Source organism: Echeneis naucrates, chromosome 4 (assembly GCF_900963305.1).
Source record: "Echeneis naucrates chromosome 4, fEcheNa1.1, whole genome shotgun sequence".
Classification (NCBI taxonomy): domain Eukaryota; kingdom Metazoa; phylum Chordata; class Actinopteri; order Carangiformes; family Echeneidae; genus Echeneis; species Echeneis naucrates.
The window spans coordinates 4,800,469-4,823,161 of record NC_042514.1 but is presented as its reverse complement, the minus strand read 5'-3'; the positions used below and the strand labels follow the sequence as shown (position 1 = coordinate 4,823,161).

Below are 22,693 nucleotides of genomic sequence, written 5' to 3'. Positions count from 1 at the left end.
TTGTCAAAAATGCTCAGGAAATAAGCACCTTTACATCTGGATGAATTCAAACCTCTGATGAAGTTCATGTGAGGTGACTGAAAGCTGCAGAAAAGCTACTAAAGTGCTGCTGTTGTTAAGGCATCATGCTAACTGTAGTTTTCAAGGTTCAACTAAAGATTTATCAGCTTTTACACATTAATAGAACTTAAATCTTAAAACAAGCACCTCTGATAACATATAACATATAATATTAATTCAATGCATTTGTGCTGTTCATACTTTCATAACTTCTGTTTCTTCTTAAAGGGGAACTCCTGTGAATGAATCTTGGGCCTCCAAGCTGGGACACTCACCAAACACAAATAAAGACAAAAAGTTATCCTGATTTTTTTGTCACAAGGTATGTCAAGCCAAAGCCAAGAAAAAGTTATTATAATGAATATATAATTGATTAAATATTTCCAACAAAAATATAAATAAATAAAGAGCACAAACTGCAAAACTACATGTTTAATATTTATTCTGTTTCAATTAAATGCATTACATATTCTGGCCAAACCTCCCAATAATGATTTTTATTACACATTAGAAAATACAAAATAAAATTCAGTTAGCTTGAGTTTTAAAAAGCCTTTATGGGTAAGCTTAGAAACATAAGTGGTTCTTGATTTGTAAAATTAAAGTCTGTACAAATGACAGTACTGTGTGTGTGTGTGTGTGTATGGAGAATGGATCTATAATAACTGTGTTACAGGAGGGGGGAGCAGTCTGTATCAGCCACAGAAAATAAACTGATTAATGTGAGAAAAGGGAACTAAATGATGCTGTGTACTCTTGAGAAAGTCAGAACAGGAAGAGATGTCCACTCGTCTGAGCCTTCCAGGAGATGATGGTGCAACAACAGCCTCGGAGGCCGAAGAGCTTCAGCGAAAACACAAAGACTCTGATCAACTTTCAATGACATTTGAGGACTTTGAAATGGCCGCAGAGAGGAAGTGACTCTGAGAAGACGCACAAATGCTAAAAAAAAAAAAAAAAAAAAGCAAACAACAACTACTCAGCCAATGTCCCCGCTGCTGGAGTTCTACAGAGGAAGACAGTTATTTTAGGCTGACCACCGATCTGGACCTCTGGATCTCAGGAACAAGCTTCTCTTCGTGAATCAACTGGGATTAATGCCATTAACACCACTAACACCTCAATGGGGAAAAGGCAGCAGGGAAAGTAGGTGTGTGTTTGTTTCTGCACAGATTCAACTGTGAGAATTCAGCGTCAACATCCAAGCTCATCTTTGTCAGCTCATGTCCAAACTCGCCACGTTTTTAGACCACATTTTAACACAAAATAACATTCTTTCATCTGAAGTCACATTCATAAAACCCCTCAGACTTCCCGGGACTGATTCAAACGTCACAAGTCTTCAGGTGACAAAATAACACTGAATGTCAGGACTCATTGTTTTGTGCAATCTTCTGTAGTGTGCCGCCAAAAGTAATGCTAATTTATATGTACTTTTTACATGTAATGGATCTAGTTTCACTCCTACATGGACCTTCTAACAGACTGAACAGATACAGGGAAAGTTTTCATACTACTTCATTTAAAAAGAAATAATAAAGCAGAAGTTAAGCTGGGTTTGACAGCGGTGATGGATTCAAATCTACACATGCAATTCACATATCAGGACTGGCAACTTCCAGTTAAACGTGTAGAAATGTAGAATTCTGACACCTGAAGTAGTAAAATACTAAAAGAGAAAAAAGATAAAGGCCTAGAATTTGTTACAGCACCTCACATTTCTTGTATTAACAGTGTGCTGGAAGAAATTGTGGGTGTTTCTGGCGCGTCTATCATTCACTAATAAAATCTCAAGAAATCTGCAGTGTGAATTTAGAAACTAGAGAGAAGTAGTGAGTTTGGTTAGTGGGTAAAGAGAAGACCTAGGAAAAGGCCTACATTTTAAATAAATTACATTCTGCAGAGTTAAGGTGGCGTTTGTAGCCTTGTGTTGAAATCATCAGAACTGTCAACGATCTCAAACTCACTGTATTTCATTTCGACAATCCGTACACCCCGTCCCAGTCCTCCCCTCCAGACGACGGACACAGGATGGAAAAAGGAGCGGTGTACACAGTCAGGGTGGCCTGTGGATCAAGGTTGGGGGGGGTTGGGGGGGTCTGAAAGATTTAGAGATGGGTTTGTCTGAAGAAAGTCTCTTCATGGGGTCAGCAGGTGCTGCTGAAACTCAGTCCTATACAGTCCCCACTTTGCTTTGGTGCTTTCTGGGCCGGACCAGGATGGGTCCTGCCTTGTCGTGCCGAGCCGAGCCCTCCTGGGCTGGGCCAGTGGAGGAGGGGGGGGGGGAGGGGAGGGGTGTGGGAGAAACAAGGTCCTCAGGAGAGTTCAGACTTGCTGAGAGCGATGGCCAGCTCCAGGTCTTCTTGTTCCTGCTGGGTGAGCCTGGCGAGTCGCTCCTTTTCCTCTCGCTCGCTCTCTCGCTTTGCCCACTCTATCATGTCTTCTTCTGTTGGATACTGCTTCATCAACACACACACACGGAAAAAGAGAATACACAAATGCAAAATAAGGGGACTCACAGACACATGTAGGCGGTTAACAAAGTCTCCCAGAGTCCTGATAGCATCAATACAAAGCTCTGCCACCATCCAGCAAGATGAGCTTCAAGAAGTAACACGTTTTATGTTCAGCTCTGTAAAATTTATTTTCACATTTACTTTGATAAGGTGGATTTTTTTTCCTTATGTGAGAGTGTTGCAGGGCACAGATGCAGCATTTATCAGATTTTTGTGTAAGTTTATAACAAAAATTTCTATCACAATCCTTTTAAGTTATTTTTCCCTTTCAGAATTGTAACGTAATTACTACTATTTTTTTTATTACAGGGAATGAGAAGGAGAGCGACAAAGCTTACTGAGTGGAATTAAATTAGCTGGTAGGGTTTATATGTCTTTTAACCCGAGAACTTTCGATTGTATCAGTCCAAAGCAATAAATCTGTGTTGACATAAAAATCTGGTGATAATTTTCACCATTTCGTTCTGGGTCACAGTGAAAAGCATCAATTGTCCTGTTGACTGTGAAAGAATCCATGACTGAGCCGTTTTCATAAACTGTCGGTCTTCAGAATAGCCTGAAGTGACATTTAAAATCAATAAACAGCAACAGACCCCCCCTGGATCAGAGATGAGCATGAAGAGAATAACAATACACTACGGCGTGGGAGGGAAGAAGGCGGGGACTGAGATGGACTATAAGGATGACGACTGATGTCAAAGTGGCATCGTTACAGAGAACAGGAACTGGTTATAACATTACACAGCAGGCACTCTCTGAGTCAGCAGCTTCATTATTCACATTGAACAGACAGACATCACAGATCATCCAGTGCCTTTTCACCCATGCAAAGGAAAGTGAGCGACAACGACGACATTGATGATTTCAGGATGCGGAGGGCAGAACATGCATGACGAGAACACTTAAGACACATGATGTATTCAGCAGAGGACATGCCAGTACCACTGTCTGTGCTACTGCTTTTTTAGGAATGAAATCTAACGTTAATGAAGCTTTTAGCAGGAGAAATTATTCTTTTCATTCCTGGATTTGAAAGCAATCTGCTCACACATTTGATATCTGGTTATTTTAATTTTGCACAGTGTTGATTTTTGCTTTCCCTGTAGCTGTTTGTTTTACAAATGGATCATACATATATTTAAAAAAAATATTCAAATGTCAACTTGCATTAAAATGAAAGTTGTTGGATTAGAAGCTATTATTAGTAGTAATGTCTTTATCGTTATGTCAAGACTGAAAAACAAGGGAAGGCTGCTTGAGAGGTGCGATATAAAAGCAGGATTTGGAAAACAGTATGATACGGCCAAAATTTATGAAAAATGTACTTAAAACTGGAAAAACTTTGGTCCTTTAAAGCTCAGGTATTTGCAGAAAGTGATATCATGGATGCACATAGAAGCCAGAGATGGTGCCCTTGATTCAACTCTTTATTTATCTTCTTTGACAAAAGGTGTAAAGACACAGAGAGCGAGAATACAGGTGATCTGTTTCTCCACAACACACGGCCGACCACACCTGAGCTGAACGGACTGGTAAATGAAGGGAGGAACGGCTGGTCGGATGGATCACAGAAGGATGTATGGATAAATAAATAGCGGCATGTGTAAAGGGGGAAAAACAAAAAATCCACAATGTTTTGAGGAACGGCAGAGGCAATGAAATGAGTGAATGAGAGCCAGGCAATCAAACACAGTTAGTGCGTGCAGGTCGAGGTTCAACAGAGACATGCGGGTTCAGTCATGTAACAGAAGAGCTACTTGAAACAACACAGTCTTTCAATGAGTCATCCATCCCAAAAATCACAGCATGACAGTACATTTCTATGCTGAGCACAGAGAGGACGTTAATATGGTTATCAATTCAATTTTAGACAGTGACTAATCTTCCAACAGATCTCATGTGGCTTCTTTTAGATGCTATTTTTAATTAATTCGTTACAATGTGATGTTACTGAGCAGAAGTTATTAGATGCAGCATTTCTCATCTGTGAATTTGTGACCTACGTTAGGAAACAAATCCTACTCTGCATCTTCTCGCTCACAGGTTACACCGATAATTTAAAATTCACCTGAGCCGCAATTTCAGGTGTTAAAAGTGTGTAAAATAAACATTTTCCATGAAGATAACACTATTTTTTTTGCATGCACAGGATTTAGTGTCAGTGTGCTGAGTTGGGATGGTGAATGAAAGGCAAATGCAAGCAGCCTCTCATCTCTCCATTCACTGCCAACCATTATGACTGATTTGGTATCATAAATAGTTAGAAGTTCACTTCTAACATTCACTACTTTTATATATTATGTGTTATATCGGCATTTGCTATGATACCATTTCTGTACATTTCTTCATAGAGCAAAGACATTACGACCTCAATCCGAGGGCTTAAAATATGTGCAACCCCATTAGAAATCAGTAACAAAAAAAAAGTCAGGTGGAAATATCGGATTCATTATAAAGAGCTAAAATATACACCAGCAGCAGACATGATGCAAGAAAAACAAAATCCAAAAAAAAAAAAAAAAAAAAAAAAAGTGTTAATGACTGTTGCAGCTTTTTTCAACAAAATCAAGTTATCACATAAACAAATGTAGGATGGAGAAACTGTGCCAATATAAGATACTCAACATCAGCGCATTAGTTCATTTCTTTGGGCTTTTTACTGGCAGTGGATGGAGGGACTTGTGAAGCTAGCCTGATTTGCTTGGTGGCTGTAAACTTAGCTGAACAACCAGCTGTGGTTTATTAGCAGGAAACAAAAGAGGATGGCTATGGAGAGTCAGGTAGAGGTGAGGGAGAGGGCGAGAGGGCGGTGCTCACTTTGTCAAAGCTGGCAAATCGGTCAGCTTCCCGCACGTTGTGACGAGGAGGGGAGGAGGGGGCGAAGGGGTCGGCTAAAGGATCCTTGGCAGGCAGGGAGGGCGAGGAGGAAGAGGAGGAGAAGTCTCCTGAAAGCTGAGGGAGGAAGTGACCTCGTCGCTGGAAGGACTCAGAGGACTCTGTTCTGGAGATGGACGATCTCTTACCTGGTCAGGTGAGGCACACACAGGTTTGATTTCAAATCACAAACTCACACTGTTAATGCGTCTCCAAATGTCTGATAGCTGCTCAACAAATGTGAAAAGTCAGATTGAGCCCTGACCTGGGGGTGGAGGTGGTGGTCTCGTTGGAGTGCCCGTTTTTGGGGGCAGGGCAGGGGGCACGTCAGGGCCGGCAGTCCCACTCTCTTCATGGAACAGATTCTTATTGTTGATGCCAAACTGGTCAGCCCCGTTTGACTAAAACAGAAGAAATTTGTATCAGCAGGAAACCACAGTTACCACCTTGTGGTGGTTTGCCCCCACTAAACACTAAATGTCAAGGAAATGTCACAGCCGAATTTCCTTAGTTACTATACTGAAAAACAGCCAGCTGTGTTTTTACAGAACATAAAGAAGTAGTCACAAATCATTTCACCATTTTATCCTATTAGAAATGAGCATTAAAATGTGTTAACAGGATATAAACTCTTGAGTTTGGGCATAAAATTGAGCTTGTGAGGTCGACGGGGCCTTTGACCCACTAAAATCTAACTAGTTAATTACTGAATTTAAGGGAACGGTTTCAATACAGAGACATAAATCTATATTTAATTACAGTACTGATGAGCAGAATGAAACTTTCAATTCACATTCATACAGTAACTTAAGCTCGTCTGATTGGGGACCTAAAAGCAAAGTGATCTGATACAACATTGGAAGTGGCAAGTCTGTCAGACTCATTTCCAGCCATTTGAAATATTACACATGCCACATTGTTGCGTGCGGTCAGAAACTGATTCGGGGAAAATATGTCTATATAAAAGCACAGCACACCCGCCAACACACTGACAGTGCTGAGTCAAATCACGGTTTGGTTTTACTGTGCTGCACCAACTGCGAAGAATTGTATAAATTACCTTTGTCAAAGCGCTGAAATCTGCAAAGCCCCCTCCGAATGATTCACTACCAAACACAGCAGCAAACGGATCTGAAACACACGAGCACAGAGTGACTGACTGAATTAAAATCGCTACAGAATTCAACCCAGTGGGCAACGTATATATGCTCCATATTTTTATTTTATTTCTGCTCAGCAGCTGCAGTGGCCTCTCGCTCCAGATGATGGCGCCATGCCTGTAGTCATACCTGGATCGGAGCTGGCGCTCACCGTCGTACCTCCTGGAGCAAAAGGGTCATTGGTTGCTGCAGTGTCCTTCTAAAAATAGAACATTAAAAGAAAATAATCCCACAATAGAAAAGAGCACTCTTATTTTACTCACTGAAGTCACAAACATCAGCATTTTTCTGGAACAGAAAAGCTGTTCTATTACCTACATGAGCTATCCCCAAAAAGGCTGTGACTACTCACCACTGCCAGATCAGCGCTGACCTGCGAGCAGCTGAATGGATCTGTCTCTCCATCCTGACAACCAAAAGGATCCGCCTCTGCTGTGGCGTTGGCTTTGCCTCCGAAAGGGTCCGACTCAGCCATGTCGTTCCCTGTAGAGCTGAATGGGTCCTTGGCTGGCGCCGCTGGGTTTGTGGGTTTGGAGGTAAAGGGATCGGGGCCTGCCGCCGCTGGTGCAGCCGCTGCTTCGTTCATCTCGGCTGCAAACAGGTCGGGTTCTGGCCCGCCACTAGTGGTGCCAAACGGGTCGGCTGAGGTGGAGAAAGGGTCCTCCGTGGAAAAGGAGGCACCGGTGGTCTGCGTGAAGAAAGAGTCCGCAGCAAAAGGGTCTGTGCCTTTAAATGGATCCGCTCCAAATGGATCTGATTAAACCAAACGAAAAATAATTATCAAGGACTTGACAGATGAAACACAGAGTAAAGCAGATGATGCTGGATATGCTGGAATTCACCTGCTACATCTGCTTTTCCAAATGGATCATCTTTGAATGGATCATCTAGGGAGGAAAAATATTTTCACTGGGCATTGATCAATTGTTAATACATGCAAGTTAAACAGAAGCTTGAAACTTAATTTTTAATATGATCTGAATATCTGTGGGGACTTACGGTCAGTGAAAGGGTCTGAATGGAAGAAGTCCATCTCAGGTAGGGAGGGAGGGCTGGTCTGCGGCGGCATGAGGCTAACTGGTAATGAGGTGGTGGTGGTTTCTGGAGACTCTTCTGGCTCTGGTTTGTTCTCTTGTTCTGGTGATGCAACCTGCTGAAATGTTACAGAGCTCTGAGGACTGTCCTGCACACTACACGCTCTGTCCCCAACACACACTATAACTACCACGTTTTTAAAAAGAACCAGGTTGGACCCCATTTTGAGGCATTAACACCTACAGTAAGACAGGATACTGTTAATTAGCATTAATTAGTTAATGCTCTTTTATTTTATCAGTTGGATTGCAGACATGGATTTGGTCTGACCTGTAAGTGCTGAGCCCTGACGTAATAAAAGTCACGAGGACTACTGAGAACATGTGGGTTGGAATGTCAACATTTTTCTTGTCTGTGCAGTGTAATGGCAATGAAGGCCCAAAGTTCAAACTTGACACAGGAATACTGTGGGAGTAATAAAGATCTTGGTGTAAAATTAGTTTTGCACAGTAACTGAGGAATCCCTCAAAGCAGAAACGGACAGGCCCGCTTCAGTAAGTCGGAGTCTTTACCTCTGATGGGCTCTCTTTAGATGATTCGTCTGCATCGTCTGCAACTTCTGAGGAGACTTCAGGGCTGCTGTGCTCCTAGAGACGAGAAGTCAACAACAAACAACGATGTAAATATTATATCAGTTATAATGTTGTTACCTTACAAAACCATGATTACACCAAATGTAAATTAAGTCCATTGTGCCTTCATATTTGATGAGTTCTTAATTAACTTTCAGTTTTTTGTAGCAAAGTGATATTTTTTATATCAGTACCAAATAAAAACACAAAATATAACAGGACATTAGTCTGATTTCTTTACTTGGCGCTGACATGAGTATATTTCTTACCCTAGCGGTGTTGTCCCGTGGCTTCGCGAGTGCTGTTAGACTATTGTACATATCAGAGGAGGCTAAACTCGTATAAAGGTCATCCAAGGCATCAGGTTTTGGCTTTTCCTCCTCTACAGTCTTCGGACTCTCTTGATCTTTCCCTTCTTCCTCTTCTTTCTCATTCATGCCTTTCTCTTTCTCATCTGAATGTTCCTTCTGAAGATTGCAGACATCAGATGGTTCTTCGACCTTCAGCTCTTTAGGGTGATCCTCCTGGAAGTGGTCCTGCTGAAAGGGGTCCGTCTGGTACAGCTCGGCTGTAGGGCCTGATCCATTGACCATGACAGGAGAGCTGTCTTCCAGGGCTCTCTTCCAGCTGAGCTGGGCAGTCACTGACCTTTCCTCTACATGAAGGTCGTTCAGTTTCTGCTGAACCTAAGAAAGTGGAGAGATGGAAGAGTTGAACAACGAAATGTGTAAATACTTTCTGCAAGAGGAGAATATTTATGAGCTCGACATAAAACTAACCTGTGCAACTTGTGTGAAAGAGTCTCGAACTGACTCCTGCAGGGGTGTCAGCTGCTCCTGAGCAGCCTGGACTTTCTCCTGCAGCCTCCTACTTTCCTCCTGCAGAGCCAGCAGCTCCTCTCGTGCCTGAACCAACTCCTCCTCGTACTGACAGATCCTCTGTTCCTGCTCCTCATGTTCCGACTGCAGCGATGAGATCTGTGATATGAATAAACAGTCATATGTCAAATGTCTCATCACAATTGGAATATGAAATCAATTATAATTTTTGTTGTTCTCTGCCAGTCATCAATAATTATTATTATTATTTTTTTTTAAAACATATCTTTCTTTAAATTAACACAAGTAAGATAAACTCACATTTGAGCCCGCGAGACCTACCAGTTGTGTCTCCTGGCTGGTCTGTTGGCGAATGTGAGCTAGCTGCTCTTCCAGGGAGCCCTTCTGTTGGTCCAGCTCATCCAAAGCTTCCTGGACTTTCTGGCGCTGAGTCTGGAGCCGCTGCAGCTCCTCGCTCTCCTTCGCCACATCATCTTGTAAGTCCTGCAGAGAAAAAAAAAAAAAAAAAGATCAAAGGAATGTCTTTGTGTCCTTCCATGGAGAAAACAAACAGAATGAGACAGAGCAGCAAGGAAAGCTCAAAATCAAACTTCAACAATGTAACTGAAGGCATTCATATTACCAATTCTGATGGTCTGATCGTCTCAACACCCAAATAATCCTCATAAATCAGAATTTATTCTGGCTAAATCATGACCACCAAATCATACAATGAGCAATGTCCATGAATAAACTTTATACTGAACACAATACAGTACAAAACAGCCAAAAGTGAGCTCCAGGCTGCAGTGCAGGTAAGAAATTCAGCTACATCAGCATGAGACTCCCCTGAGACCAACAACTCGCATCAGACTAAATTCCAAAAAGCTACGTAGACTAGCCCTTTAAGCCACTGGCGCCTAAAATAGAGCTGAGGCTGAGAGGAGGGAGAAGCGCCTACACAAGGACACCACCCTGTCTGTGTCTGAGAAACAGTAAATGTGTTTCTGAACAAGCGTCTGAGACTGCTGGCCAAATGTATTATTGATCGCCTCCACCAGTATATTCATCATGGGCAGAAGTGAATAACGGCTTCAGCACCAATGAGTCTTGGTGTCAGTTTCATCTGATCTGGATTTTTCTCTAAGCAGCAGAAAGCATCCTGTGAAAGACACCAATTATGAAAACAACAAAGCACAAAAATCTGCGTAACAGGTACCGGATTTTAGAGTCAAACAGAATCTGTGTGTGGAGAACTGATCAGGGAAGAGCCACAAAACAAGGACAGTGAAATCTTACCTGCACTTCGCTGCTGCGCTCTCTGATGGCCTCCTCCTTCTCCTTGATTTCCTCTTCCACAGAGCTCTTCTCCCTGGGGGTCCAGCACAACAGACAGGAGTATTTAGCCACCAGGGACAGAGAAGGTAGACCCGGTACTCCCAGCCCACCCAGCCAGTTCTCCGCTGAGCCTTGTACAACCTGCCCCTGGCACACCACCAACTCCTCGCCCTGTACGACCATGGTGCCCTGAACTAACAGCTGGGACGCCTGCAGCCGTAGCAGGTATGCGTGACAGAACACGAAGAGTCAGTGTGTGCGCGAAACTTGGTGGCTGTGGATGCACAGCACAGTGAGCGTGATGAGCACGACTGTCAGAGTAACTGAGCGTGGCTTGCTCAGTCAAATGTGTGGGAGATGAAGAGTAAGAAGCAGATGGCTGCCTTCGGGATGGAGGGAGGAAGAGAGGGAGGAGGGAAGAGTGATGATGAGCCAAAATAATAAATCGCTCATTTGTGCTGCCTGAGCCTTCATCCTTTCTACCTCACGGTTTCATCCACCCAGCCACAGAGAAGAGAACGGGCGTTGGGCGGGGGATGAGGGATATGTAATTATTTCTGTATAATTACAATTAGGTTTTTTTCACTAATGATAAAAAAGTTAAATGAGAAACAATGAAGGTATTTGAATTCCAATCAGATTTCAAAGGTCTTTCACATCTATTGGGAATCTAAACAAGGGATGCACAATTAATCAAAATATAAGTGAAGCACCAAGCAGGAGCTTTCTACAGAGAAACTCCAACTTACAAACCATATGCTCCAGACGTAAGAGAACATGTGTGATTGGTAGGAGACAAGATCTATATCTTATCATTGGATTTGTTTTTAAATCAGTGAAAATAAAATGGAAAAATTACCGTTTCGTCTGATATCACATATCACAATCGGAATATTATGACAATATGAATTTTTTGTTTTCCATATTGTTAAAAGCTCTGATCTAAAGTCCATGACAAATATCTTTGGACGGTGGGAGACGTCGGACGTTACTCCACACAGTAATGTCCCAGATTCAGACCCAGAGTGTTGCTGCTGAGAGGTGTCAGAAGGCTGCTGCTCACCGATACCTCAGCAATAATTAAACCTTGTTCTTACTAAATACTGATACCAAAGATAAATATGCCAAAACTAGGAACTAGTTTTAGGAACAAATAAATCTCAAATATGGAAACAGCAGTTAATTTTATGACACATGTGAATTTCTGACTGTCTGACATGTCGTATTTTATCAGTCTTCCTCAACATTAAAATGAGTCAGTGGTATCAGGCTTGAACAACAAGTGTACGACCATATAAATGTAGAATCTCTGCACCACGGAGGAAAATGGTGACAGATAAATAATCCTGACTGATAATGTGATTCAAATGAGATTTTCAGGAAAACAGAATGCATGCAGAAAACATATCAAGTACTGATGTTTCTATTTATATTATTCTATTCTCATTCTTCTTGATACAATGTGTTCCTGCTATTTTTTTTTCCATTGTTTTTCCACATAGGCAACACTAACACTGATGTTAATGTTTTTTTTTTAGTCAAGCCCGACACCAAGATTTACAAATGGCACACCTTCAATCATTGTTTCAGGTCTGAAAAACAGTCTCTGTGCAAACAAAAGAGAAAACTTTGCGTGAAGTATGTTTCTTGTGTAAAAACAGGACCTAACAGTGAACTTGTTATTTCTGTTCACGCATCAACCTACAATAAAACCACTCATCCTCTGCCATCACTTCTATGGTGACTAAAAATAACATCAAAACTTTCCATCATCTATTTCCACCTTCTCTCCTCTCACATCAAAATGTACAATTCCCTTGGCAACAGCACATCCACATCCTCCTTGAACAAAACTATCGTGACCTGAAAGCTGAGCATCAGTCCAGATCTCCTCTTACCCTTCCTCACCAACCTCCTTATCTTGAGCAGAAGGCTGCTGCCATAATTTGAAGCAACCACAAACATGAATCATCCTTCTTCTTGATCTGCTGCTGTCTGCCATTAGTTCCTCGGTCTGCTCCTTTCATACCTCTGCACAGCTGTATGTGTGTGTATACACAGGTGGGGCGGTTGGGTGGAACGCCACTTTCTCACTTCTCACTCTCAGCTGTCATAAAAAAAGAAGCTACTTTTATCTACCACAAACACCTTTTCTGTTTATGAAATGCATCATTATTAAAGGCCGTGGGGAGCAAAAGCAAGAATATTGTATCCGCTTTTCTCCTTCTTCCACTTCACTGTCAAACAGCAGCTACATAACTCTTGAGCTTTCTGGCCATCTGGTATGTGTCATGCCTGGCAGCAAAATCGCAAATGTTTATTTATTCATTTTCACCGACGCTGTGGGAGTGAGTGTTAAAAGGCGGCCCGAGATGGTGACAGTGACATAATCTTTAATAATGTAATTTCTCAACCATAAATGCTTTCGGTGTTTCCAAATATACAGAATACATTTGGGCAGTTCAACGAGCCGACATTCTTCAGCTGAACAGAGAAAAGACCATCTGCACCACAGCACACAACCACAAGCCAAAAAAAAAAAAAGAAAAAAAAAAGGTAAAGAATGCCTCCTGCTGGTCACAACAGGATACTGAGATACTACACAGTCACTGGCTCTGACCTGGCCCTGACAACAGATTCCTGGCAAGCTAATGTGGTTTAATAGAAACATGTTTTACAGGAATAATAAGAGTCATAAATGCTGGGTCTTTATTACTGGCTTAAATAAACGATGTATGAGGCAGTACGGTGAACGTAAAACTGCTAAGTGGAAACTCAGAACAAATTAAAGTTACATCTTGTCACTACCAAGGCCATAACTTGGATAAATATGACTGCAGTGAGAACAGGCATCATGTTAACCATTTCTGAATGAATATGAGAACAGATGGTTACCTTTGCAGTTCAACAATCTCGTTGCTGAGAGAGTCCAACTCCTTGATGGCAGAGAAGTCAGCTGCCAGGTTTGCAGCATTGTTCTGGAAAGGAAGCACGACGACGGCAGTCATGAGAGAACCGTCAGGTACATGACGGTGAACTACATCTACTCCAAGCTAAATATTAGCGGTTATAACATATGGAGAGTTTAACTTATTTTGGAAAAAAAGCTACATTTCTCCAAGGTTGGTGAAAAATCGTGGATACTTCACAAACACCAGCACACCACAAACAAATGAACAACAGAGCTACACTTCTGTCTGATGGTGATGCAACTGGGAGGAATGCAAATACTGATTGCACTCAATTTTTTTAGAATACATTTTAAAAACTCAAGCCACTTTTACGTCTACAGATGAGATATTGTCTGTGAGTGCCATCCACAACACTTAAAACAGCTGCCTCTGCTCTTAACATAAACGTCTCATAAAGATGACTTGGGGGATCGATAGGGGTGAAGAAAAAAATATATTCTTGGATGCATCACAATTCTCTCTTGAAGGATTATTACTCGATTCAGCAGAATTGATAACCCAAAAATTAAACCTCAATTCATGCCTTTAACAACTCTGTAAGATGGGCTTTTGGTGTAATCAGTTAGATGGTGAAACATCATGGACATAAAACATTTGTGTCATGTAAACGCTTTAAACTATGCAACCAGTTTTATTTTGCTCAAGTATCCAATTAAAACTAAAATAAATAAATAAGGAAATTTATTGCATTAATCAGAGTCCTCTGAATTACAATCAAATCAAAGAGACTGCCACCCCCTGGGGACCAATACTAATGTGAAATTTAGCATCATTGAAAGAAACTGAAATTTTGAGAAAATTTTAAGTAGCAAAGCCAGACAGCCTGTTTCAAGTAATGAGATAGTCAGTAACTAACACACACTCACTCACTCAGGATTGTCCCACTGCATGTGAAGTGGACAAAATGTAAAGATTAACAAAACAAAACAAAACAACAACAACAACAACAAAAAAAAAAAACAGGAGAGAGATGGACAAGTGTAAGCAAAAATTTAAAACTTTTATCAAAATATATAATCAATATCAACAAAGCAGTAAAACTCAAATAAAAAAACAATCATGACGCAAATCATGACGCAAATATTGCAAGATGTCCCATATAAAACAAGCAAAATCAGGCTGCAGCGTCCAAAATGCGCAGTAAGGCTCACAAACTTACATGCTTGCTCTAATGTTGCTACTATTACTGCTCCTGGCTGGTCTTCTGTTCTAATTAACATCATCGGCCTCATGATAAGTATCTTTTCTTTTTATTAATATCGTCAGACACATTTTTAAAGTTTAATGATTGCTCCTTTGCCATCATGAATAAATCATCGCTGACTCGGAGCAACTTACCTGTTTGATATTTTGTCTGTCAGATGGAGGGATCATTTCTGGGGTGAGGCTCTGCGGAGGGTCAAGGCCTTTCGTCAGTTTCTGATTGATCAGATGAAGCGCCAGGGCAAACTGCTCTCGGGTGAGTTTCCCAATGTCTCCAATGTCACAGAGCTCCCTGGGAACAGACGCAGGTTACATAAGAGAATAATGATTTATACCTCAGGCAAGGACTATTTTTGATCGCATGGTTGATCGTCAGTTATAAAAGCTCAAACATGGGACAGGCACAACAGGACAGAAGCTAATCAGCCGTGTGAAGATAGAAATCAATTGGGTGTAATATTCCACTGGTTGGATGTGACAACACACAAAGCGGTATCACAAAAAGCAGCATTATAATATGTGTATCACTTACCGCATGGTTACCACTTCAAAGGAAGTTAGTATCGATTCACTGCATATGTTAGGTTAGATTAGTAATCACAGGTACTGTAGCATCCTGGTGGTTATTTTTAATTAGCTCTTGGATGCCTCTTTTTTATTTTTTTACTTCTCCTCCTGCCTTTTGTGAAGTAAAATTTAATTTTCTATGTTTTAAACACAAAATTTAGCACAATGTGTCAAACCTAACGTTCTCTTTTTCTGCTGTGTTTCGTCATTGTTCGTATATCTGTCTACCTCTTCTGCTGCTGTTCCTCAAGTTTCTTCCCATTTTTCCTTTAAAAGTGGCTCTGAAGGATCCAGACTGAAATTCTTTACAATATTTGGGAGTACGTGTAATCAGTTAAGGATGAAGTGAAAATGTTTTGAGCCACATGGACAGGCGAGCTGAGAGGATACGTTTCTTACCAGATTCGTGCGAGCGTGGCAGAGGGCAGTCCTGTCTTGAGGAAGATATCTCTGACTTCAGGTCCAGACACCAGGCCGTCCATGTCACCGTCAGTCTTGTTAAAGAGCTCATCGTACTTGGCTTTATCGGCAGGCGACACCACCCACTGCACACACGACAGCACAGACACTATAGCTGCCACTGTGTTTAATTCATAACTATGACGAAATTAATACAAGCTGAGAGTGTGAATCGATACAAACCCAAATGTTTAACGCACTTACCTTCACGCTCCCTCTCATCTTGTTTTTTTGAAACACACACTGAACCAGCCAGTTTGAAATCATTTTACGCCTATTGTTGCGGCTATCTGCTAGTCAAATGAAACACCCAAAAGATTTTCAGGTTCTTCATGCACTGGAGAGACGGGTACTGTACTCACAGAGATAGCTGCTGGTGCTGGGACAGGAGCTGGGGTGGGCTTAGAGGGGTGGGGCATGGTCTTAGAGCCAGCATGGGAGGAGCGACTATCTTTGACGGACGGGGGTGAGGGTAACAGGGGCATCACAGGAGGCACAGAGGGTTTTTTCCTCTTGGAGGGGGGAACCAGGGGAGGTGGTAGGGACATAGGAACAGGCTCCCCCTCCAGAGCTCTGTACACCAAATACATGGCCTGGGACAGGGCAACAAAAACAGGTGAGAAAAGACTGTTAACAACAAAAAGTTACTTCACAATTCGTCCATGTGTCTTGAATTTGTTCAATTCAAATCTACGGCAATAATTTTCACAGCCTGCAACTGTTGCTGGAAGCTCTTAATATGACTGAGAGGAGGGGTTTCCATGGCGTGGAAAGATGAGCCCACACTGCAGATACTCTCACGTTAGATGCAAAAAGAAATCAATCCATTTTCCAGCATGGATAGCCTTTAACTCCATCACTCTTCTCTGGGGATTTTTTGATATCAGTGATATTGAGTCATATCTTACCACAGAGAACTCATCTTTATCCAACATGCCATCTCTGTCAAGGTCACTGAGCTCCCATACCTTCAACAGAGAAGGATGATTATGAAGCATTTATTATTACAAAACAGTTATAAGCACAGGAACTGTCCCTGAAAGTCCTGATTCATTCACACACTGATTCTCAGTTCCTCTTTGATTTTATTTTCTATGCCACTGATTCTTGATTTCACATCCCCTTTCCCCCCCACCCACTTTTTTTAACTTCCTGTGCTGTATTTGTCTTTTGACAAAAGCATAGTGTAATTGACTAATACCCAGATTTCCCCAGGGGATTGAAGTATATCTGATTCTGGTAACTGTGCAACGAAAACATACAAAGTAACAGTCTTGGCATTTTGTGTTTCTGATACAGGATGCTTCAGTTAAATACACCTGCACAAATTGTTCAGAAATCACAATGCGTTCGGGTTATTTGTGAAACCACAAGGCTTCTGTCTTTAGTTTTGTCACTTTGTCCACAAATTAACCTCTAAAAGTGTCCTGTTAGTGGGATCGTACCCTGCCCAGGATGTCCACTGGTAGTTTGGAGTTAAGCAGGACTGGTTTGACCTTGTCTCCACTTAACATCCCTCCTACTGGACCCAGACTGTCAAAGATGGCATCAAACTTCATCTTCTCCTCAGGCTGTTGGGGAAAAAAAAACAAACAAACAAACAAAGCAGATGCACATTGATTAGAGGGTGAGAATTGAAACCTGGTTTATTCACAATGCAGTTCCTATAAAAACATAAGAAGATGGGTTTGTTGAGAAACAGCACAGAAACATGTTTTCACAAAGAAATTCAGGCCTGTCAGCTGTGAAAATAAACAAGCAGTACTGATGCTAGATGGCTGTTAATGTCTGTTATATCTGAGCTTACGTGACTTGGTATTGATTAGACATTTCCTCGTGTGTCATGTGTTACAGATCATGTGTTAAACTTAAAGTATATTACTTATTTTTGTCTGTCAGAGATCTCAAACCAGAAATAAATATATAAAAAAGAAAAAAAAGTAGGAAGTGACATTTTTAGGCCTTTTTTGTGCTACATAGATAATCAGTTTTCCCACAACTTTTCTTTCTGTTGTGTTTATCTTATGAGAAAGAGAAAAATATAAATACAAAAGGCCAAAAACAAATACACAGATGACTGTAAAACTCAACTGCAAAAAAAGATAACCAACTTGCTGGTGCCTTACCTTGACTGCCCAGGGTATGTCAACAGTCACTCCTCCTGCTAACAGCGGGCTGCTTGTGTCATGCTGGAGCACAACAAACCTCAGTTAATCTCAACGACATACGGCTGCATTTCCATGTTTTAGGTCTGAATATATAGTGATATGTTTCATTATACAGCAATGTATTATATGCTCCATCTAAAGTAAAAACAATATCATTTACTGTTGTTGTGAACTCACAAATTTGGGTGGTGGAACAGCCACATTAAGGCTCTTGAGTGACACCTCCAGGCCATTTTGAGCACAGGCCACCAACCGCAATGCTATGAAGAATTGCTGAGGGAAACAGGTGCAGAAGGCAGTGATCACAAACACTTGATTCATGTAAAAAAGACAAAAGGCAATAATGATGTTGGCCCACAAGGAGTTTGTACCTGTTTGTTTAGAGAACCTTTCCGTTCAGAGTCTGCCAAATCCCAGATCTACATGGACACAGTGAATATGTTAAATATCATCAACATAACATAACAAAGAGGTGTTGCTGTTGCTGTTTTATTTTTCACCTTCCCCAGAACCAGGTCCGCCAAGCCAGACCTCTTCAGGAACAGAGCTGCGTCAGCTGCCGCCACACGCCCACTGCCAGTCGGATCAACCTTCACACAAACACACAAACCCCCAATGTACAGAAACACACGCCCAAACATACAGCCATTAGAGCTGATCTCAGTATGGCAAATGCTGCTCTGCTGCTAATGGAGAGACAATAAGTCAAATGATGCAGGTCACAACACTGCCGAAAGAAAAAAGCCCTAGATGCATTCTGAGCCTCAGGCAAAGAGAGAGTAGCAAATAAGGAACAAGTGAAAACTGTGAGAACTGCCCTACCCCGAAGAGCAGTTCTCACAGTGCTTAAATCAATACTGATTATAAACCAAAGCCATTTCCTCTGTAGTGTATTAGCCTAGTATTGGATCTGTTAAAGCTCTTTCATGTAGCTCACAGTGAGCTCCCCTGACACATTGGGCAAAGGGAAGCATTATTAATTCATAGAGGTACTTCCTTTAGTGGACACAGGGGCTAAATCTGAGAGCAGAGTAGATAGACCACTGCTCACTGCAACATTATATTTACGCAGATAAAGCTGGTTTTAAAAGTGCATCCAAATGAAAAACTGGTTCTACACTCATGTTCTTCTCTCCCATGTTTTTCTGTACTTCAGCCATCTCTGAGTCAGAGCAGCTCCAGCATTGACTACATCAAACAATATGAATTAGGCTCATTAGCTAATCATATACTCTATATCTGTTTTACCCGATACAAAATCACTCATAAGGAATACAATGATTTTTTGTTGATATATATATATATATATATATATATATATATATATATATATATATATATATATGTATATATGTATATATGTATATATATATATATATATATATATATATATATATATATATATATATATATATATGTATATATATATATATGTATAAAAAAAATATATAAAAATGTCATACCTGTCGATAGTATTTGTCATAGATGGGATTTCCACTGGAGAGCTGTTGACAGAGACCACAAACATACATTAAATACTTAAATAAAGAGCAGGTTTTACCAAATGTATTTACTTTTTGGAAAACTGTAACTGCAGTTGTGTATAGGTTTGTAATGGAGACTCATCACATCCCTAAAGATTCACTTCAAATAATGTGAGACAGAATAAACTAATACTTTGTCAAATTTAAAGATTCAGCAAACAAGCTCAAACGACCAGCAAGTGTTTGCTGGTTACAGTTACTCCATAGTTCACTGAGCCAAGACAGCTGTCAAAAATGAAAACAAGTTACAGATGGTAAAGACACATAAACTACACCCAATATGATCAAATTCTGAATAATTTTATTTGCCTCGTGTCCATAGATATTTCTATCACTAAAAACTTCTGAATTCACAGGAAACAGGAGTTTTGTTCATTCATTGAGCTCAGTGTGCCGAAGTAAAACTGCCAAGGGGCCTGTTTGTCTTAGTTTTCCCCAAAACATATGCAGGTTATGAACACTGACCAACAGTACAGGTAGGACAAGACATTATGACCACCTTAGACCTTTTTTTTGTTGTTGTTTTGTTTTCCCAAAAACATCGGATTAGGGCTAAAATAACCAGGCCATTATTTTTTTTCTATATTACACAACATACTGTGCAGAATATCTTACAGACCTGTTCCATAAATTACAAAAGAATAGTAACACAGCACTCAGCAGTAAATTATTTTCTGCTGAGTTGCACGCCAAGGGAGTAATAACACGTCTGACATCAGTGATATCAGAATACAGGCTATGCTATCCAAGGCTGCTGATGGTCATCTTTAGACAGTTACAGTAGGCCACCATTCCACAGACAACCTGCTAATTTGGCCTTCTGTCATGTCCTCGCTGAACAACCCTCCCTTTTGCTCTGTTAATGCAATTGTTCACTGCTGGGCTGAACAGGAAAAGAATCAGCATTTCCTTTTTCATATAGCTCAAACTGACAATTGGGATTGTGCTTTCAATCGACAGGGTTAGAGGAAAAGGACAGACTGTAACCATTCGAATGGTGATTCAACTGGGGTGCGGCCGTTCAACCAGTGGGTGAAGCCTCCATTCTATTTCTCCAGAGACATGCAAATACAACATGTAATGCAAAACAAAAGCAAGAAGAGAGTAAAGATCAGTATGGATGTCAAACTTGAGAAGAAAGGAAGACAGAAACAAAAACACTGCAACTGTGTCAGCCATTTACAAGCTCTGTCAACTGCCAATTTCCATCAAGATAACTTATCTTTCTCTGACTCATGCAACTTTTTTTTCTCTGCTCCTCTCTATGACACACAATGGTGTGCCTGGAACTGTTGGCGGCTGTAACACTGTGGTCATTGTACTGGCGACTCTTTAATTGAGCATTGAAAAAACACCCCTCCATCAACACCCCCCACCACCAGCCTGCCAGCCAGCCAGCCCATACAAAACTGCAGCAGATAGCAAGATACATTTACAGAGCGGGAGGTGACGGGATGGTCGAGTTTGTTCGAGAACCCTAATAATAAAAAACACAGAAGATCAAACAGTATGTTGAAGATGATCACAGAGAAACAGCTGACAGCTCCTACAACAACAAACCAAATTAACTTTGACAACACAAGAGACATAATCCCAAGTTTTTAAACTCATCTGACAGGGATAAAGATGTCAGGTCTGTTGTGAGAGGCAACAGTGGCTCAGGTGACAAAGTGTGGAAATGTAACCTGGTTATTAGACCTGGCTGCTACCTGCTAAATAACCTTTTTACTGTCCAAAGCAAATAATTACTGCGCTTTCCAGTTTTATCTCAGAGGCTGACTGACATTTTGTGACAGCAGGGATGTTTGGCAGCTGCTCAAGTCCACTTCCTCATACTGGTTGCAAAACATCACATTTGCTGGTTTTGTTTGGTTTTTTTGTTTTAACATCGCAGAACCAGAGCTAACGTGCTAACAGTCCACTTTGTAAAAGTCAAAAGGGGGAACACGGAGCATTGTTTACTTCCAGTGAGAAGAAAACAACAACGAGAACAACACACAAACAGGTCGAGTCTAAGCTACATGAGCACAGAGGGAGACTGCAGACGGTTGTCAGGTTTAAGTTGTGGCAGAAACACAAAACAACGTTAGCAGAGGCTGGAGTGGCAGAAACATGACAGTAAAGCCACAATAGAGCCACACATGGCTGTCTGACGTGAACATCTCTGAAGACCGGGACCAAGCAGCCTGCAGCAGAACCGAGCCAGCGCTGATCCCGATCAGATAGACCTCCGGAAAACGAGAGGGAGCCGTGTGAAGCTCCGGGGCCGATCTGAAGTTTGGTCCGGCGGCTGCGGCTCAAACACTAACTAGCCGTTAGCTAGCATGCTAGCTAGCTAGCTACGCCCTTAGCGCAGTCCCCGAAGAGATTAGGCAGAAACTTTTCCCAGTCACAGCAGGACCACCCCCCCCCCCCTCACCCCCCCAAAAAATTAAAAAGAACAGGCACCGGGGTCGGGATCATGTCCGACCCGTCCTCCGGTACGGACACACCGACCCGAGCCGGAGGTCTGTCCGAGCGGAGGGCGCTCAGAAACGGGGAGCGGACGTTGGGTTGAAGTTGAACAGCAGTGTTACCTGAGTCAGAGACGGAGCGGCGGCCATACTGTTTCTGTTTCCACCGCTTTCACACACACACACACGCACACACACACACACACGCACGCACACACACGCACACGGGGGGAAGCGGGAAAACCCGGCACCGGCTTCGGAACAGCACTGGACCGGCTCCGTCCTGAGCACGACAGATAACCGACTGTGTGTCCTGAAAAAGTTTGCTGGTGAATTGTTTGTCTTTTTTCATTGTTGTCTTTCGGTTGTAATGTTTTTCTGTAAGTTTCATTTCACAACAAGAAGATGTAAAATGTCCCACATCACTCTCAGAAATAAAATCCTGGCAAAGGAATTAGCAAGTTTATTATTATTATTATTATTGTAGAGATATTGAGTTTGCAGTAAACTAAAACCTGGTAAATTTAAGTGTTTTGTGTTGTTTACTTTTTTTCATGTAGTTTTTATGTCTCCAGCAAACATTGGATGTAATTCAGTTAAATACTCTTCATGGAAAATGTAATAAAACACACGTTACAGTTTATAGATAGCAGTTTAATACAATTTATAAAACCCCAAGCATGTCTAGGTTTGTATTTGTATGGTATAATCCCCAAATATAAATTATATATTAATACAACCCCTCCAAATTACTTAAGGCATGACACGTATGTCCAATGACAAAAATGGATAAATCCTCCATTACAAGTCTTCAAAGTATTTAATTATACAAAAAGACTCCTTACTTATAACTTTTTTTTACTGCTATTATAGTAATTTGTTATGGTGCAGCCA

General features: G+C 41.3%; 1 protein-coding gene across 7 annotated transcripts; it reads right to left on the bottom strand.

Moving 5' to 3' along the window:
• Positions 1-485: 485 nt before the first annotated feature.
• On the bottom strand, positions 486-21,992 carry eps15 (epidermal growth factor receptor pathway substrate 15). Of its 7 annotated transcripts, none has more exons than XM_029499531.1 (25): positions 21,923-21,992; positions 19,266-19,307; positions 18,303-18,392; positions 18,174-18,221; positions 17,980-18,075; positions 17,761-17,823; positions 17,080-17,205; positions 16,543-16,602; positions 15,997-16,227; positions 15,575-15,720; positions 14,744-14,900; positions 13,329-13,411; positions 10,395-10,467; positions 9,417-9,599; positions 9,057-9,254; positions 8,547-8,963; positions 8,218-8,292; positions 7,610-7,763; positions 7,453-7,497; positions 6,963-7,363; positions 6,740-6,809; positions 6,511-6,581; positions 5,716-5,851; positions 5,394-5,599; positions 486-2,519 (listed from the first exon to the last, which is right to left on the bottom strand). In XM_029499531.1, the coding sequence occupies exons 1-25, from the start codon at positions 21,947-21,949 to the stop codon at positions 2,376-2,378; spliced, it is 3,342 nt and encodes a 1,113-aa protein (XP_029355391.1). In that variant the 5' UTR covers positions 21,950-21,992; the 3' UTR covers positions 486-2,375. The 7 variants fall into 7 exon arrangements, with proteins under 7 accessions (XP_029355391.1, XP_029355393.1, XP_029355397.1 ...); XM_029499533.1 differs by having other exon boundaries at positions 486-2,516; XM_029499537.1 differs by having other exon boundaries at positions 6,984-7,363.
• Between the last annotated feature and the right edge of the window lie 701 nt (positions 21,993-22,693).

Bases quoted from the DNA above. Each gene is read 5' to 3' on its own strand.
- eps15 (XM_029499531.1), bottom strand. From the start codon at position 21,949: ATGGCCGCCGCTCCGTCTCTGACTCAG. The intron at 17,206-17,760 runs GTAAGGCACCAG...TTTCCCCAACAG, and splicing joins ACATACCCTGGGCAGTCAAG to CCTGAGGAGAAGATGAAGTT. The intron at 7,498-7,609 runs GTAAGTCCCCAC...TTTCCTCCCTAG, and splicing joins TTCAGACCCTTTCACTGACC to ATGATCCATTCAAAGATGAT.